The sequence below is a fragment of the Saimiri boliviensis genome, chromosome 7 (assembly GCF_048565385.1).
Source record: "Saimiri boliviensis isolate mSaiBol1 chromosome 7, mSaiBol1.pri, whole genome shotgun sequence".
Classification (NCBI taxonomy): Eukaryota; Metazoa; Chordata; class Mammalia; order Primates; family Cebidae; genus Saimiri; species Saimiri boliviensis.
Window position 1 is genome coordinate 12275001 of NC_133455.1, and position 19514 is coordinate 12294514.

A 19514-nucleotide genomic window follows, 5' to 3' on the forward strand; every position below is an offset into this window, starting at 1 on the left:
CCAGCATTGGTCTTAAAGGGCCAAGTGTGCCATCCATTTGTTCAGCAGGGCATCCACTCAGTCGAATCTGGTGGCTCCTGCCCCCTGCAGGCCAGTCCAGGCATAGCACCCACTTGTCGACCTTGGTATATGCCTCTGTCCTTGGAAACAGGAGACAGCAGCCGACAAAACCAGGACCCTATGGAAAAATCACACACTTTGAAGAAATCCCATCCTGCTTTGGGGGCAGGTGTAGGAGCTGATACTAGCTTGAGGTTTAAGGATAGTAAGAGATTCAGGGATTTCGATGTGCTTAAAAGCTTACTTAAGCTAACTTGAGCTGGGCAGGTAGGCAGGAGAGGCAGATGGCTCAGCCCTCAGCAGGAAATTTTAAAAGGGCTGAACAGCTGGGTATGGTGGCTTATGCCTATAATCCGAGAACTTCAAGAGGCTGAGGTGGGAGTATCATTTGAGGTCAGGAGTTCAAGACCAGCCTGGGCAACATAGCAAGACCCCACCTCTATTAAAAATTTTTTCATTAGCCAGGTGTGGCAGCTGTGCCTCTAGTCATAGATACTCAGGAAGCTGGGGCAGGAGGATCACTTGAGCCCAGGAGTTCAAGGCTGCAGTGAGCTATGACTGCACCCTGCACTCCAGCCTGGGTAACAGAGCAAGACCTTGTCTCTTAAAAAAAAAAAAAAAGCAACAAACAAACAAACAACAACAACAAAAAACCGCTAAACAGTGGAGGCTTCCTGTAAGGAGTGACGCATGCCCCCACCTCCCATCTCTATCCACTGTGGCAGCAGCCCGTGAGCCTCCAGAACCCCTACTTTAAGTGCTGGAATGGAATAATAGGATCAGAAGGATGAGAAGGATAAACTCATTGCTGATTATTCCTGATTAGGAGGGAGACTGGCCTTTGGCCCTGGTCAGTTCTATCACCAGCATTTGAACTTGGACGACAGCCCGGTGCTAAGACACTCAGGGAAAGCGGGACTGTAACATGAGAGGTGCTTTGCAGATGCTTCTGACGAACAGGGAACACACTTATGTGACTTCCCACCAAAGCAGCATGGCATATACAGAACAGGCAGGTATTTTTGGAGACAGGCAGACCACAATTCTCAGCACAGTCCTGCCACCTACTTATTTACTTATTTTTAGAGACAGGGTCTCACTCTGTCACTCAGACTGGAGTACAGTGGTGCAATCATAGTTCACTGCAGCCTCAAACTCCTGAGCTGAAGTGATTCTCCTGACTTGGCCTCCCAAAGTGCTGGGATTATGGGTGTAAGACACTACACCCAGCCCTGCCATGTACTTACTATGTGACCTTTGGACAAGTCATTTCCTCTCTCTTGAGACTTACTTCTTTCTTTTATTTTTTTTTTCAGACAGAGTCTCACTGTCATCCAGACTAGAGTACAGTGGCACAATCTCAGCTCACTACAACCTCCACCTCCTGGGTTCAAGCAATTCTCGTGCCCCAGCCTCTCGAGTAGCTGGGATTATAGGTGCCCGCCACCACATCCAGCTAAATTTTCTATTTTTAGTAGAGACAGGTCTCAAACTCCTGATCTCCAGTGATCCACCCGCCTTGGCCTCCCAAACTGCTGGGATTACAGACATGAGCCACTACGCCTGGCCAAGCTTTCCTCATTTCTAAAATTGCAGGGTGTGGGGTGAAGATGCTGTGAAGGTAAGGAGAAGACACTTTGTCCACTGTGCAGTGGGCCCCTCAAGCGCTCATTGTTGTCTCTCAAAAACAGCTGGAGGCAAAGGCCCACCTCCTGGAGGGCTCGCACTGAACTGACTCCAAGCCATTCCTATCACCTGTGACTGATGTTAACCACAAGCTGACCTTCACTTTCCCTCTCCCCAGGCCCCAGAGAAGGGCAACAGGGGCCCCAGGCCATTTCAGAGAGAAGAAGGGAGACACTTGACTGGAGCAAGAGTGAGGAATAGACATAGCCCTATCCTGGGAACATAGACTTAGTGCAATTAAATCCATGACCCAAATCACCATGGACTCTCCCCATCTAAACCACAGGAACTGGCCAGGCACGGTAGCTCATGTCTGTAACCCCAGCGCTTTGGGAGGCTGAGGCAGGCGGATCACGTGAGGTCAGGAGTTCGAGACCAGCCTGGCCAACAAGTGAAACCCCATCTCTACTAAAAATATAAAAATTAGCCGGGTGTGGTGGTGGACACCTGCAATTCCAGCCATTTGAGAGGCTGAGGCATGTGGATGGCTTGAATCTTGGAGGTGGAAGTTGGAGTGAGCTGAGATCATGCCACTACACTCCAGCCTGGATGACAGAGTGAGATTCTATCTCAAAACCAACCAACCAACCAACCAACCAACCAACCACAGGCACTAAGGAAACCCCTCAGTCCAGAGGCTGGATGATACCATTCATTCATTCATTCCTTCATTAAATACTGTGATCCTGCTATGTACAGAGCAGTACGGGAACAGGGATACCCTTTCTATGTTGGAAGACATGTTTCCATAGCTGGAAAAATGGGAAGGATGGGACAGAGCTGTGGATTTTATCCACATTTGCCTTCTGCACAAGGCATGTTTCTTCTCAAGCTCAGGGTAAAGAGCAGAAAGCCTGTTTCTTAAAATAGTCTTCTAATACCCAAAGCTTCACGTCATCATTCCACTGCTGAGTTAATTTCTGACATCACATCTTCTCTAGGCAGCTGGGTGGCATGTCCTTAGCTAGCCACAAAGAGGGAGTAGGGAAGATCCTTTGACATTCAGCTCCTTCCCTTAATAGCTGTCCTCACCTGGCTCAGAGTCAGCTTTCAAAGTACCTTACACATGCCCTCATTCAATTACTCTATTAATAACAGCAATAACATTAATGAAGGCTGCCCTTTATCCAGCACCCACTATGAGCCAGGCATTTGATATCCTTAATCTTGTGTAAGCCTCATAATAACTGCAAAGCAGTTTGTGTCAATCTCCTTTCTGGATGAAGAAACCAAGACCAGAGAGAGCAAATAACATGCCCAAGGTCACAGAGATTGAAAATGACAGAGCCAGGATTGGAGCTTGCATCTCTGCCATCTCCCAAGCCTCCATTCCACGCCTTATCCTCAAAACTGCGTGACCTCCATGCATATGCAATAAAGTTGCCCTGTGAGGTCACGGGAGAATCTTCATACCCATTTCCTTTAAGGTAAGAATTCATCTTGGTGCTTTCAGAGTCAGTCTGAACCCTGGCTCTCTGAGACCCTCTTATAAATGAAAAAGAAAAAGACCTTGGTAGTTAATCAACAATAACCACAACAAGAATAATAACTAACACTGAGAGAGTTAGGACGGGCTCTGCGCTGGACCTGGGCCAAGCTCTCTGTATCTCTCCACATCTCATTTAATCTCCCAAACGCCCTGATGATCCCTACGTTGCAGGTGAAGAAACAGAACTTGGCCAGGCATGGCGGCTCATGCCTGTCATCTCAGCACTTTGGGAGGCTGGGGCAGGTGGATCACTTGAGCCCAGGAGTTCCAGACTGGCCGGACAACATAGTGAGACCCTGTCTCTATTACAAAAAATATTTTTAAAAAAGAGAAATAGACTTAATGAGGTTAAACAATTCAATTAAAAACAAATGAAACTTGGAGAGACATGAAAAATATACTTCCCCAGGGCTATATTTTGTCCTAAGCAGATCTTAACTAAAAGTTTCTCTATTCAGAACCCCATCTGCCTTCTCTTGGTTCTGACCCTATCTCTGAGGACAGAAATCTCGATATGGAGAAAAGAGAAGAAAAGATGAATTCCTCTCTGTCACGGGAGACTGGAGGCTCTGACACAAAAGTCCCAGCCTGGGTTTGTTGCTCACATAGATGACTTAGTGGTGTCAGATGGGAGCCCAAACGGAATATTCTGGGCTTTAAAATAAAAGCCAGCAGCTCTGAGAAGCAAGAGTTTCCAGAGGGAGGTAGTAAATATTTGATGGGAACTTCCAGCTCCTCCTGACTTAGGTGACCCTGGTGACATTTCAGAACACTGGCTGCAGAAGTCATTTAATGATTGAGAAATGAGGAGAAACAAAAGCAGGTAGCTGCAATGCTCAGAGCTCAGAAAGGGCTCATGTAGGCAAATTCTGCAAGACAGGAAAGAAAGGGCTTTTTTTTTCTTTTTTTTTTTTTTCTTTTTTTTTTTTAGGAGCTGAGTCAGATCGGCAGCAAACTGAGTAACCAGAAAGTGTATGCTTCTAGGCCAATGACCTACCCTTCCAAACTGCTAGGCACAGCCAGGGCCCTGGCTATCTGGTTCATTGCTGTCTTCCTGGTGTCTAGCAAATGTCTGAGCAAACCAACCACAGGAACTAAAGAAACCTCTGAAGGTCTCCTTAATAAGTGCTCGAGAAATGAATGAATTGGTATCACCCATTCAACAACACAGCATTCCTGCTGCCACCCAGCCCCGACCACTGGTGCCCTGACAGCCTACACCTCCTCACTAACACAAACCACTGCAGTGAACTCCCCTGACACATCGCCTCACTAACTCTCACAGCTCTGCATCCAAATCTCTACTCCAGAGAACTATTTCCAGCTAACTTGGCTAACGAGGGCTCCCTGCAGGAACAAAGCCACACGCCGCTGCCCTATGGCCCCACCACAGCAGCCCCGCACAACCCAAATCGATGTGTGGCTGCCTTCATGTCAGACCTCCACCAGCAACAGCCACTGCGGAGTAGTATTTTGAAAAGAGATGTGCAGATCTGAAGCACAAAACACACAGGGCCTCCTTGGAATCCCGATCCGGTGTGGCAAGCCAGGAGCTCGAAACGGCTTCATGCTAGATCTTAGCACAGAAAGGCGCAGGCCCCCGTTTCCCTACAAACCACGCAAACACTCTAATCAGACCTCTGCATGACACCTCTCCGCGGCTGCCACAGAACTGTCTCAAAGCTGTGCCAATGAGTTTGACTTGATTACAGACTCTGAACTAGGGGAAAGCCTGGATTTCCTCCTTTCTGCCGAGCCTGTCTCCCCAGCAGCACAGCCCCAAGCTGTAGATCTGGATTGTGACTATGGAGCAGCTTTTAAAGGGCAGGTGTCTAGGTGCCAGGGACTCTTGAGGGAGAATCCTGGGAGAACCACTGATGACCTCTTCAATGGCCTTTCTGACCCTTCCAATGGCATCCCTGAAGTGACAGATTCCTTAAACCACTCCAAAGTTTCAGTGTGAGCCACAGCTCTGTTCGCCCCTCCATGCTTACCCAGACACCTCTTCTCTTTCCTCCTATTTTTGAATCTCCTAACTCTTCCCAGGCCTTCAGGGACATGATAGGCAGTGGCTAGCGTCCCTCACCATAAGTAATTCTGTGTTCTCTGAGGTCCTCTCTCTTGACCCCTGTACTTCAAACCGCTTGCTCTCCTGAGTCGCACCCTGGCGGTCCTGGCCAGAGGCCAGAGAAGTGGGCTTGGTGCCACCTGCTTGGAGCGCCCCTCCTCGACCCCCGCGAATCTCCAGGAGGGTCGTAGAGGTCGCTCCCGTCCAGGACTGGCGGGTTCCGGCAGGTGTGAGAAGCTAGGTGGGGACGCCTCGCCCCAAGAGGCCCGGAGCGTGGACAGCGCACGGGGTGCTGAACCAGGCATAGGAGGAGGAGTGCCGGCAAGGGCGCTGGCCCCGGGAGGACGAGGTGAGCCGAGGTGTGACCCGTGGGGGCCACGGGCCGCGGAAGGAGGCTGTGGACATGCAGCCACGGCCGGCAGGGTCCCGAGCGCCTTTCCCCGGAGCGCTGGCGGGAGGCGCGGCCCTTACCTGGCCGAAGGCGGAGCTGAGCATGGGGTGCAGCCGGTGGAGGAACGGGTCCGCCTCGGACGCAGCGGCTGGAACGGAGTCCCCGCGGCCCGGGGCTCGCAGAGAGCCCCGGAGGCCGAGCGCCGGGGACAGTCCCCGTTCCTCCCCATCCCGCCCGCGGGCCGGCGGCAGCGGCGACGACGGCGAAGGTCGGGACGCTGCAGCCAGCAGCGCCTCCCGGGGCCTGCAGTGCGCCTGGGGGAGCCCACGCTGGCTCCCCCATGCGCCCTCCTCTCGCGGCGCCGGCCGGCACAGGGGCCTCCGCGAACTGGGGTCCCCGGACGACTGCGGCGTCGCCGGGCAGGAGCCGGGCAGCCGGCGGCTGGGCAGCCCCGGGTCCCGGACAGGGCCGTGGCGTGGAGCCCGGCTGCCCCCGCTCGCCACCGCCGCCGCCGCCGCCTTCAGTAGCGACGTCTTGGACTCGCTTTTGGCGATGTGCGAGCTCATCACGGCGGGGCCCGCGCTCGCATGGCCCGGCGGGGGCGGCGCGGTGCGGCGCGGCGCGGGGCCCCCGGCGGGCAGAGAACCGGGCGCCCGGCGGGAGCCGAGCCCGAGGACGTGCTGGAGGCGGGCGCCGTCCCCCGGCCGCTTAAATGCGGCCCCGTCGCCGCCGCCCATGTGACAGCGCAGCCTCTACGCCCGGAGCCTGGAGCTCCCGGCGGCTGGCGGTGCAGATCTGGGGGCGCTGCCGGCTGTCCCCGGAGAGCCCACCCCCGGCTCCCTGGTGGCCCAGGTACCGCCACGCCCCGCCCCTTGCCCCGCCCCGCCCTGGGGGAGCCCCGCTTCCAGGCGGCCCCTGGCGGTGAAGGGGACGCAGCAGCGTGGAGCAGGAGCGCAAGGAGGGAAGGGGCTTGGCAACGGGCCCCAAAGAGGCCAAGACCCCGGGAGCGCCGGCAGCGCTCCTTATCACGCTGGGAGGAGGCTCCTGCCGAGCCACGGAACCGCCCGAACCTCCAGAAATGCACGCAGGGTGCACTCTCCAGGGTGTACAACTTTGGCAATGAGGACCAGAGAGGTTCAGGGAGAAATAGAGACCCGAAGAGCACGAAGGCACTCTATGACACCACTGCCTACAAACGCAGGGGCCGGAACGCTATGCAGGACACTACCGGGAGGAAAGGCTTCATCCGCTCCGTGGCGGGCTGCCTCCACCCCCAGTACCGTGCGGGGGACTAGAACGACCTGGTAAGTCAGCCGCAGGATATCAGTTCTCAGAATAGAAGCCAGGTCTGGACAGCACCTGACGATGGTCAAGTCTCAGGTAGGACCCGTGTGCTGTCCCTCCAGCTCCTGTCCCCCCTTTCACCTTCATGCCTTTCTAAATGCCAGAGAAATTCCTGCACTTGGTGCGCAGTCAGGGAGCCTCCCAGGTCTGAGCTGAATCTCAAATCCCAGCTCTGCCACCTACCATCTGGGTAACTCGGGCAGGTGTCATCAACCTCTCTGAGCCTTGTTCTCCTCGTCTGTAAAATGTAGATGATAAGCATATCTAATTTCTTGGTAACAGCAGATGATACCATGTACACAAAAGGCCTGGCCCAGTGCTTGGACAGGGCACCATCCAGTTAAGTCAGCTCCCTTCCCTCTGTGCTTCATGAGGCCCCATCTACCACTCTGCTTTAGTATCTGGTGTTTAAGATTTGCAGGGGACTGGAGGGGTTCTCCCAGGCTCTCCCTGTTCTGGTCCCTGGCCCCAGTGCCATCCACAGTCTGGTCACTGCTCAGCCTCATTAAAAGGATACACGAGGCCAGGCGCAGAGGCTGATGCCTGTAATCCCAACACTTTGGAAGGCCGAGGCCGGCGAATCACTTGAGGTCCGGAGTTTGAGACCAGCCTGGCCAACTTGGTGAAACCCCATCTCTACTAAAAATACAAAAATTAGCCAGACATGGTGGCAGGCGCCTGTAATCCCAGCTACTCGGAGGTACAAGAACCACGTGAACCCGGGAAGTAGAAGTTACAGTGAGCCAAGATTGGGTCACTGCACTCCAGCCTGGGCACTAGGAGACAGAGTGAGACCCTCTGGCAAAAAAAAAAAAAAAAAAAGAGGATACAGAAACAGATTGCCAAGATTACACTTCCCTCATGCCAAGGGGTTCATGCTTCTCTGCACTGTCTGCTTCTTTTACTTACCCATAGGCAAGGAATTAAGGAAAATGGGATGGGCTGGGCAAGCAACTACCCAGAGGCTAAAGTGAACTAGGAAAGTATGGCAAATTGTCCCCCAGATCAGCTACCATTAAGGGACTGAATTGCCATATCAAAGCCACTCAGGTTCCTAAAGCCCAAATCCTGAAGCAGGCCGGGCGTTGCAGCCCTGAAGGCTGGTTGCAGGGTGTGCTGGGATATGCAGGGTATAATGAGTCCACCCTTTGAGTTTGAGGTCAGTCAATGTCTTAGCTGTTCCAGCCCTCAGAATAATCAGTGTTTGGCAGGATTAAAAACAAAGGCACATTCAATAAAATGACAGGAGATAAAGAACTTCATCAGAATCCCTCAGGAGCAGATAAGAGGCAAAGGACTACTGGGTATTCTAAATCCCTGCTGTGCAACTCTTGGTAACCTTTCTGAAATGCCTAAATATTTTTGGGCAAGACCTCGGTCACCAACTAGTTTTTGAAAAACCGAAGAATCAGAATATGTTACCTGTGATTACTAGAGTAAATAAATAAAAATGATGGCATGAAGCAAATGGATGAAACGCCTGCACTCATATCCCAGATAATCCTGGATGTGTGCCAGGATTCCATTTCATTTGTAAAATGTATTAATTTGGTCACTTATTTAACAACTGTGTATACAACCAGGCACTGCATTAGGCATCTTGGATACAAAGATTGATCCATTCATTCAACAGATAATTGAGTGCCTGTTATCTGTCAGGCACTGTTCTAGGTGCCAGGGATATGGTAGCCAACAAAATGGTCTCTATCCTCAGCAACAAATAAATAAATGCATGGAAAAGTAATGGTGACAAACTGGTGCTCAAGAAAGGTGCCGTAAGGCACCTGCTTTGTGCCATAAGGAGAAATAAAGCAGGTAAGAGATTAGGGCTTAATGGAGGGTGCTATTGTATTGATTTATTTTTACACGGACAAAGGGTCTCGCTTTGTTGGCCAGGTTCATCTTGAACTCCTGACCTCAAGCAATCCTCCTACCTCGGCGTCCTAAAATGTTGGAATTACAGGCATGAGCCACTGTGCCCAGCTGAGGATGCTCCTTTAGACAGTGATTCGGGAAGGCCTCTCTGCAGAGGGAACATCTGAGCAGAAACTAAAATGAAGTAAAGGATCAAGTCATATATATATCTGGGAGAAGAGCTTTCCTGGCAGAGGGGAGGCTGTTCAAAAGTCCTGAGGAGGGAATAGCTTGGCATGTTCCAGGAGAAGCAGAGAAAAAGGAGGTTGGAGTGAGTGAGGGGAAAGTAGAAGAGATGAAACTGCAGAGGAAGACAGGGGCCAAAAAAGTCCATCCAGGCTTTGGGTTTCCTCTAAGTGTGAAGGGAAGCCACTGCTGGCATGTTGCAGCAGTGGGGTGACATTATGAAAGCATCATTGCGGCCAGACACAATGGCTCATGTCTGTAACCCCAGGACTTGGGGAGCCAAGGCAGAAGGATTGCTTGATGCCAAGAGTTCAAGACTAGCCTAGGTAACATGGTGCAACCCCTTTGAGTTTACACTCTACCAAAGAAATGTATACAAAAATTAGCAGGGCTTGCTGGCATGAACCTGCAGGCCCAGCTACTTGGGAAACTGCGGTGGGAAAATGGCTTGGGCCCTGGAGGCAGAGGCTGCAGTGAGCCAAGATGGCACCACTGCACTCCAGCCTGGGTAAAAGAGCCAGACCCTGTCTCAAAAAAAAGGGCAAGAGGTCAGGGGAGAAAACCAACTACACTATAATGGGAAACGTGCAATAAGGGGATTAGGAGCTAAGTTATATGGGAGAATCCTAAGGGGAGTCGGAGAAAGCATTAGAGCATGCAACATTTGAGCTGCTTTTTGAGGAATAAGTGAAATTCCACCAGATGAATCAGGAGGGCCAAAGGAAGGTCATGCCAGGCAGGGGGAACAAATTAAGTCAGCGTTGGGAGTGTGAACCTGCATGCTGTGTGTGGGAATCATTTGACGACTGAGCGGGGAGGGAGAATGAGGGCTGAGAAATGGGCCTGAAAAGGTGGATTGGAACTATATCATGAAAGATCTTGAGTGTGACATTCAGCATTTGTACTTTATTTTATTGGCAATGGAGAATCCTCGAAGGTTTTGTGAGTTTGTCTAGGATGGAAACAGAACTGTGTTTTTGAAGTGATGCATCAAAATGCAATGCAAATGCAAGCAGAATTGTGTGTCTGTGTCTGTGTGTGTGTTTCAAGATGAAGTCTTGCTCTGTCACCTGAGCTGCAATGCAGTGGTACAATCTTGGCTCACTGCAACCTCTACCTCCTGGGTTCAAGTGATTCTCCTGCCTCACTCTCCCCAGTAGCTGGGATTATAGGCACCCACTACCACACCTAATTTTTTTTTTTTTTTTTCTGAGATGGAGTTTTGCTCTTGTTACCCAGGCTGGAGTGCAATGGCGCGATCTCGGCTCACCGCAACCTCCGCCTCCTGGGTTCAAGCAATTCTCCTGCCTCAGCCTCCCTAGTAGCTGGGACTACAGGCATGCGCCACCATGCCCAGCTAATTTTTGTATTTTTAGTAGAGATGGGGTTTCACCATGTTGACCAGGATGGTCTCGATCTCTTGACCTCGTGATCCACCCACCTCGGCCTCCCAAAGTGCTGGGATTACAGGCTTGAGACACCGCGCCCGGTCTGATGAGACTATTAGCTGTAATCCCAGCTACTTAGGAGGCTGAGGCAGGAAAATCGCTTCAACCCGGGAGGTGGAGGTTGCAGTGAGCCCCGATCATGTTTGAGCAAAACAACTCCATCTCAAAAAAAAAAAAAAAAAAAAAAAAAAAAGCACTTTCACATAAAGCCTCTCATTTGCCTTTAGGTGTTACACAACTTATAATTATTAAACAAATACATGTTGTTATATTATTTGACTGTATAACCATTGGTGAAAATTAGGCAGAAAAAGAGCTGTTTTGCAGCACTGGAAAGACATCTCAGTATACAAACATAGTTAAATAGAAAAAGTGGGTCTGGGAGGACTCCATCAGTGTGGAGAGAACAGTGTGTTTAGCTGTCTTTGCACCTCATTTCTAAGAGAATCCATCCAGAAAGAGTAAGGCAGGGTTAAAAGTAAACTCCTAACATGTACATGGTTCTCTCATTTAACAGATCTAGTTTGATGATGCTATTGTCCCTGTAGCAGACTCCTTTAAAAATTGTTGTTTCCTCACCAAGACTGTATGTCAGTTTAGAGTCTTGAAAAGGTTGTGGAGCATTTTACACGGTGGTGCTTGAATTAATTCCATGTGACATTCCTTGTCTAGCTTGTTCCTTTTTGCTATTGTCAGAATCAAATTCTGCACTTAATCTCCCTTGTTGTTCAGATGACAAAATCTCTGTTAGGTTTCAGAAAGCTGGGATTACAAAATGTTCTTAAGGTTTTAAGTCCTCTGTGTGATTGGGAAACTCAGGAAAGGATTGGATGAGAATTCTTTTGGAGGGTGGGGGAAACAGTCAGTGGACTACATAGAGGATTCTTCTCCAGTAATCTGCCCTTGGATCCAAATGTTCATCATTTGAGAAGTTGCCAAGATTTTGACAGGGTCTTGCTTAGTTGCCCAGGCTGGAGTGCAGTGGTGCCAGCATAGCTCACTGGAGACGATCTCCCAGGCTCAAGCAATCCTCCCACCTCAGCCTTCCAAACAGCTGGGACTACAGGCGCATGCCACCATGCCCACCTAATTTTTTTTATTTGTAGTAGAGATGAAGTCTCACTCAGTTGCCCAGATTGGTCTCAAACTCCTGAGCTCAAGCAATCCTCCTACCTTGGCCTCCCAAAGTGCTGGAATTACAGGTGTGGGCCACTGCACCTGGCCTCCAAAGTTTTAAAAATAAAAGTGAAAAGGGGTATAGTTATAAGAATATATGCCTGGGGCTGGGCACAGTGGCTCATCCCTGTAATCCCAGCACTTTGACAGGCCAAGGCAAGTGGATCACTTGAGGTCAGGAGTTCAAGACCAACCTGGCCAACATATTGAAACCCTGGCTTTACTAAATATACAAAAATTAGCCAGGTGTAGTGGCACACACCTGTAGTTCCAGCTACTTGGGAGGCTGAGGCAGAAGAATCACTTGAACTCAGGAGGCGGAGGTTGCAGTGAGTGGAAATTGTGCCATTGCACTCCAGCCTGGGTAATAGAGCAAGACTCAGTCTCAAAAAAAAAAAAAAAAAAAAAAAAACAAAAAAAACGCCTGGGTCAAAACTGAACTATACACGTAAGAATGTACATCTCACTGCATATAGATAATAATTCAATAAAAAGAAAGATAGAACCGTCAGGACAGATAGAGGAAAAATAATACTGACAAGTACAACAGTCGACTGGACCATCATAGGGGCATGAATTATGATTTTGGTGACTGAATTCACTTGGTTACTAAGGCAAAGAAGGGAATGAGCATTGATGAAGGAAATCCTATCACTTACAGATGACTTATTGTCAGAAGTTACCGTCTTTTAAAAACAGCACACTTAAGGCCGGGCGCGGTGGCTCAAGCTTGTAATCCCAGCACTTTGGGAGGCCGAGGCTGGTGGATCACGAGGTCAAGAGATCGAGACCATCCTGGTCAACATGGTGAAACCCCGTCTCTACTAAAAACACAAAAAATTAGCTGGGCATGGTGGCATGTGCCTGTAATCCCAGCTACTCAGGAGGCTGAGGCAGGAGAATTGCCTGAACCTAGGAGGCGGAGGTTGCGGTGAGCCGAGATCGTGCCATTGCACTCCAGCCTGGGCAACAAGAGTGAAACTCCGTCTCAAAAAAAAAAAAAAAAAAAAACAGCACACTTAGGGCCGGATGTAGTGGCTCAGGCCTGTAATCCCAGCACTTTGGGAGGCTGAGCCGGGTAGATCACCTGAGGTCGGGAATTCAAGATCAGCCTTGTCCAACATGGAGAAACCCCGTCTCTACTAAAAATACAAAATTAGCCAGACATGGTGGCGGATGCCTGTAGTCCCAGCTACTTGGGAGGCTGAGGCAGAAGAATTGCCTGAACCTGGGAGGCAGAGGTTGCAGTGAGCCAAGATTGTGCCATTGCACTCCAGCCTGGGCAACAAGAGCAAAACTCAGTTTCCAAAAAAAAAAAGACAGAACACTTGGCCAGGCGCAGTGGCTCATGCCTATACCTAGCACCATGGGGTGGATTACTTGAGGTCAGAAGCTCGAGACCAACCTGGCCAACATGGTGAAACCTCATGTCTACTGAAAATACAAAAATTAGCCAGGCATGGTGGCAGGCACCTGTAATCTCAGCTACTCGGGGGCCTGAGACACAAGAATTGCTTGAACCTGGGAAGCGGAGATTGCAGTGAGCTGAGATCCTGCCAGTGCACTCCAGCCTGGGCAACAGAGTGAGACTCTGTCATGAATAAATAAATAAATAGCACACCTGATCTTCAAATGTTAGAACCTACTGTCTCCATCATTTCTCATTCAGAATATTCCCTCCATTCTTTGCCTAATCCAGAGCAGTTCCCAACCTCTCTGAGATCGTCGCTGGATGCAGAAAGTAATCACCCACTATGCTTCCCACCTTCAATACTGGTACCATGCACCCCCGTGCTCTAGCAGGGTAGATAAATCCGGTAAGTTGACAGCACACCAGAAGTCACATCTATGCAGTTTCCATGAGATGAAATGCAACCCACGTTCAGATGACCTCACCGCATTCCAGTCGCCTGCCCTCCTCTATGGTCTGTCTCCCCACATCCCACTAAACTGTACATTCCATGAAAGCAGAGACAAGCTCTGCTTTATATACGTCCTGCACTCAGCACAGTGACCAAAACATAACAGCATTAATAGGTGCTCACCCAATATTATTTAGTGAATGAATAACAAATTTTTAAAAGAAAACCATTATTGCTTTTTTTTTTTTTTTTTTTTTTTTTTTGAGATGGAGTCTCGCTCTGTCACCCAAGCTGGAGTGCAATGTGCAGTGGTACAATCTCGGCTCACTGCAACGTCTGCCTCCTGGCTTCAAGCAATTCTCCTGCCTCAGCCTCCCAAGTACCTGGGATCACAGGCAGGCGCCACCACACCCAGCTAATTTTTGTATTTAGTAGACATGGGCTTTTGCCAGGTTGGCCAGGCTGGTCTCGAACTCCTGACCTCAGTTGATCTACCCACCTAGGCCTCCCAAAGTGCTGGGATGACAGGGGTGAGCCACCGCACCCGGCCCATTATTGCTTTTACAGAAATGAGTCCTCTATGCCTGGACTCAGCGGAGAGGGGAGGGTGGCCTTAAAAGAAAACGCTGCATGGGCTGCTGTTTTCCTTCAGATCGGTCATTTCTGTCGCGTGTAAATACACCTGGATCCTGGGTGACCAGCAAGCATAAAAGTGTATGTGACCTTTAAGGACCAGGGACGTTTTTGCCACGGGCAGGAGGGTTCTAGGTTTTAATTGCCTGGAGGTTCCATCCAAAACCAGTCAGCCAACAGTGCAGTCTGTGAGCAGGGTGGTTACATCTGTGGCACTTGGAGTGGTGCCTGGCTCTGCACCAAGCAGACCTACTGGTACTGCACAGTTAAAGTAAAGTGGGTTCAGCAAAAAGGAAGCTCTGGTTGCTGCATAGACAGGTAGAACTCCTCATGAAACTAAATAAAACAAGACCGACCTTCTCAACAGACTTAAGTATTAGCAGAGGGATGGGAGGCATGGGGAATTCAAAGATGTAACTCTACCCAGTAGTACAAAAGTATTTCAATATTTTAACAATGGAAAGGTAATACCAGAGCACATCAGCTGCTTTCCAGTCCTAAATATTAGAATTCTGCCCACCACTCCTCTCCTTCAAAAAGCTGCTACTTCCAGATTGTTAAACAGGATGTACAGGCAACGCCTGTACGAGGACATCTGGACACTGTGGTTCTGGCTGACATGGCCTTGCTGGGAGGCTCCTCACCTTACAGAGTTCTGAGATCATTTCCCTTCGTAAGTGACATCACCGACCTGAAGGAGGACTCCAGATAACTGCCCTATCTGGGGAACAATCATTTCTGCAGATATGTGACTGGCTGTTGGAGAAATCCAGAGACCTTATCAAGCAGATCTCTGCTCTCCCAGCTCTGACACAGCCAGCCCTGTCCCTGTGCTGTGTGTAACCCAGCAACAAAGATATACACAGGGACCAGGCTGGAGGAGGGAGTCACCATTCTGGAGCTAAAAACCTCCAAAGATTCTCAGCCTTTAATGGAAGAGGGCTTTTAGGAAAAAAATCCAGCAAATTCTCTGCCCTTTCAACTTCACTTTCTGTTCTCTTTTTATCTGCTTTCAGCATTTCCAATTAATCTTGGAATGAGAGCCGAGGGCAAGAAGCCAGCGGTGCCTGAGGGATGCTAAAGAGCCAACCGATCCAGGGAAACAAATGCCAGCGAGGGACCCCACAGCAAAGAGACAGACACTGTGAGCAAGTCTACCGTTTCCATGAGGCTTGCGAGGCGTGTGCGCGGGTCTCCGCATTGGCACCATCTGCCAATTCCTCAGGAGGACAGAACAAACCAGTGAGGCATGAAGATTAGATTATGTAACGCTCGAGGATTGCTGTTTTCAAAGAGGAAACAAATGGAACGAATTGATTTGCTTGTCAAAGTCATGTCGCTAAAGGAGATCTATTCTCTCCTCTTCTAAGAGGACCTCATTAAAGAGTGGAATGGTTTCACAGATTCAGAAACTGTGAGACCACAATCCACTCCATTCATAAGAGCAAGTCCACTTTCCAGAGTTGCACTGACCCTATTCTAGTCCCCAAGCCTGAAGAAATGTCTGTCCAGCTACTACCTAAAGGGTACCGATGTGGTGAGGAACGCGATTGTCAGTTGCTAACCGTAAGATTCAGAACCTGCGGCCAGACGTCGTGGCTCACGTCTGTAATCCCAGCACTTTGGGAGGCCAGAGTGGGTGGATCATGTGAGGTCAGAAGTTCAAGACCAGCCTGGCCAACATGGTGAAATCCCATTTCTACTAAAAATACAAAAATTACTTGGGTGTGGTGGCACACACTTGTAATCCCAGCTACTCGGGAAGCAGAGGTACGAGAATCGCTTAAGCCTAAGAGGCAGAGGTTGCAGTGAGCCAAGATCAAGCCACTGCACCACTCCAGCCTGGGTGACAGAGCGAGACTCTGTCTCAAAAAACAAAAAACCAAAAAACAAAAAAACCCAGAACCTGTGTGCTTTGCCTGAACTGTCTTGCTTCTGGGGAAGCAGTGTCTCAATTTGAGACCAGTGGGATTGTATTTCCTATTCAGAGCTCTAAACAAGTGCTCTTGATAGAGGAAGGATGTGGGTTTTTTTGTTTTGTTTTATTATTTTTTTTTTTTGAGACGGAGTCTTGCTCTGTTGCCCAGCTGGAGTACAATGGCACAATCTCGGCTTACTGCAACCTCCACCTCCCAGGTTCAAGCGATTGTCCTGCCTCAGCCCCTTGAGTAGCTGGGACTACAGGTGTGCACCACCATGCCCGGCTAATTTTTATATTTTTAGTAGAGATGGGGTTTCACTATGTTGGCCAGGATGGTCTTGATCTCCTGACCTCGTGATCTACCTGCCTCAGCCTCCCAAAGTGCTGGGATTACAGGCATGAGCCACTGGAAATGTGTTCCTAAAAATATATGTATCCGAAAAAAAAAATACACACACACACACACCCCAGGAAGGAAAACTCACTGAATTTCTGAGAGTCCTCTGCCATTGCTGGGTTTCTCTAAAATGCCCAGCACAATACTTTTTCTAGTATCCTCAGGAGATCTGAGGAATGAACAAACAAGAATCCTGAACCTGCTGCCATGGTTCCATCCCTCAAGGTTTCGCTGCCTCCCTAAGACACCAGGATTTAAATATCAAGTCTTTTATCTAGCATGCAAAGGAAGCCTCCTGTACCAGAGAGTTTCCATCTGCCCTCCAGATCGGCTCTTCCACCCTTCTCCGAGCTGCCCTTGGCCTTGGCGGGCTGACCTACATGGACTGCAGTGGCTCGCTCTCCTGCCCTCTAGCTTCCAGGCGGTACAGCCAATGGGAGCGGCGGCGGGAGACGGGAGGGTGGGAGGACAGCATGGGTGAAGTGTTTCTTTCCCCAGTTCCCTCCTGCCAGATCGCCTTAGGTGCGTTGTGCCTTTTGATAAAAGGTCACCCCTCTTTCTCAAGGCAGCCTGCTTCACACAACTCTCTCTTTCTGGGTTCCGTCATTTCTCCCTCCCCTCAACCTTCAGCTCCAAGAGTGGTAAAAGCCCTTGGGTACTGCACTACCCCTTACAGCTTTCCCAGGCCCTGCTGAAACCTTGTAAATACTCCATTTATTACATCTTCTTCTAATGATCTAATTTGAATGTGCCATCTGTTTCTTATACCGACCCTGCCTGACACACCTTTCCCATGTGACCCTAATTAACAATACGCTATGCTATCACTTCATGTAGTTATTCTCAATGTTCACCTTTTCCCAAGGCTATAATAACAACTTAAAGATAAAACTTAATCCCTCTTTACAACATAATTGTGCAGTAGAGTTTGTATGAGCTAAATATAATTCAGAGAACAAGCATTTTCATGCCATCAAAATTCATGTTAACGTCTCAAAAAAAAAAAAAAAAAAAAAAAAAGTAAAAAGGCCGGGCGTGGTGGCTCAAGCCTGTAATCCCAGCACTTTGGGAGGCCGAGGCGGGTGGATCACCAGGTTGAGAGATCGAGACCATCCTGGTCAACATGGTGAAACCCCGTCTCTACTAAAAATACAAAAAACTAGCTGGGCGTGGTGGCGCGTGCCTGTAATCCCAGCTACTCAGGAGGCTGAGGCAGGAGAATTGCCTGAGCCCAGGAGGTGGAGGTTGCGGTGAGCCAAGATCGCACCATTGCACTCCAGCCTGGGTAACAAGAGCAAAACTCCGTCTCAAAAAAAAAAAAAAAAAAAATTCATGTTAACAACTATAAAGAGAACTGAGGCCCTTGACTTCCAGTGTAGCCGAAAACATATTCCAGTATTTAAATCCATCCAACAAATATTTGAAAGTCTATTACGTGTCCAGCGAAGTGGTGATCTTACAGTGGGGAAAAACATAGACATGGCCATTGCCTTTGTGAAACTTGGTCTCGTTTTCTGCAATAAATACGCTCCCAGGCCAGCTCGGTGGCTCACACCTGTAATCCTAGCACTTTGTTGGGGGCTGAGGTGGGAAGATTGCTCAGACCCAGGAGTTTGAGATCAGCCCAGGCAACTTAATGAGAACTCGTCTCTACTAAAAAATAAAAATAAAAAATCAGCCAGGCATGGTAGTGCATGCCTGTGGTCCCAGCTACTAGGAAGGCTGAGGTGGGAGGATTGCTTGAGCCTGGAAGATGGAAGCTGCATGAGCTATGCTCATGCCACTATACTCCAGCCTAGATGAAAGAGCAAGACTCTGTCTCAAAAGGATTTTTTTTTAAGTAAATAAATAAATGTGCTCCTAAAAAGTTGAATGTAAATTGCAATTCCATAAATCCAATAATACGTTGTGTGATCATGGGGAGCATACTATTTGAATAACAATTTGTAAAATAATTAACTTTAATCTTTTGAACCAAATTTCTCATCCACCCAGGTACTTCAAATGAAATTTATCTTTAGTCCGTAGGGAGGATTGATCGCCTTTGATGCTCCTGGAATGGTGGAAATTGTGGAATGGAATTTAGAGGAAAGATAAGGGAATTACCATTTATAGACCACATATAGAATGCTAGCCAATTTGCATCTTTTAGCATATTTAACCCTGAGAAGAAACACACAGTCCATCATTCCCTTATTTTCTGTTTCTGAAAATAAAATTTAAAAAATTAATATAGCAGGTGTGGAATTCAAAATCCATTTTTCCAAATGAGAAAGCAAAGCAAAATGATTCAGTGCAGGACTCTAAAGATTACATTATCCCCTAGCTTCAGTGGCTTCCTGCTGCTTTTAGGATCAAGTCCAAAATTCTTCCCAGGGCCACTGTTCCCACGCTCATCAGTTAGTTCTCCAGACGGTCCAGACTCATGCCCCCTTGAAAGCTTTTGCCTGCCTCAATGTCCCTGGTCCCTCTGCAACCTCTTCCTCTCCCAGCTCCCCTAGATTAACTCAGATGCATCCCTTCAGTTTCCACAAAGTTTCCACTTCCCAGGGAAAGCCTGTCTCCCCAGCTGGGCCTGTGTCACTGTATCTTTAGTGCTGAACACCAGGGAAGGGCTCATTTGTTTCCTGGGTGAACAGATGAGGAAGGGCTGCCCAGAAGGGTTGCCCTGCCTCAGGCCAGCCATTTCCCTGGTTGGGTTTCCTTTGGTCCCAGAAGCCTGGCAAAGCCTCCCTCATGAAAAGGGTGGCTGGGATTACACTCCTGAAATCCCGACACTTTGGGGAGCCAAGGTAGGCAGGTAGCTTGAGGCCAGGAGTTCCAGACCAGCCTGGGCAACAAAGTAAAACCCCCTCTCTACAAAAAAAAATTTTTAAATAGTTTGGGTAGGCAGGGCGAGGTGGCCCACGCCTGTAATCTCAGCACTTTGGGAGGCTGAG

The 19514-nt window shown here is 49.1% G+C and overlaps 1 protein-coding gene and 1 long non-coding RNA gene across 4 annotated transcripts in view; one reads left to right on the plus strand and one right to left on the minus strand.

Annotated features, from left to right (window-relative positions):
- Positions 1-6559, minus strand: part of CABP1 (calcium binding protein 1) — a 27300-nt gene extending 20741 nt beyond the window's left edge. Inside the window, exon 1 of one of the 3 annotated variants that reach the window (XM_010342806.3) lies at positions 5775-6559. In XM_010342806.3, the coding sequence (XP_010341108.2) occupies positions 5775-6431 (657 nt within the window). In that variant the 5' untranslated portion in view covers positions 6432-6559. Of the gene's footprint in view, positions 5743-5774 lie in introns of those variants that run through there. The other 2 variants (XM_039472387.2, XM_003932179.4) reach the window with 2 other exon arrangements.
- On the plus strand, positions 6556-18136 carry LOC141585062 (uncharacterized). The gene is made up of 3 exons (XR_012518330.1): positions 6556-6998; positions 13462-13579; positions 15274-18136. It is a non-coding gene; the product is annotated as an uncharacterized LOC141585062 (long non-coding RNA).
- The last annotated feature ends 1378 nt before the right edge of the window (positions 18137-19514 follow it).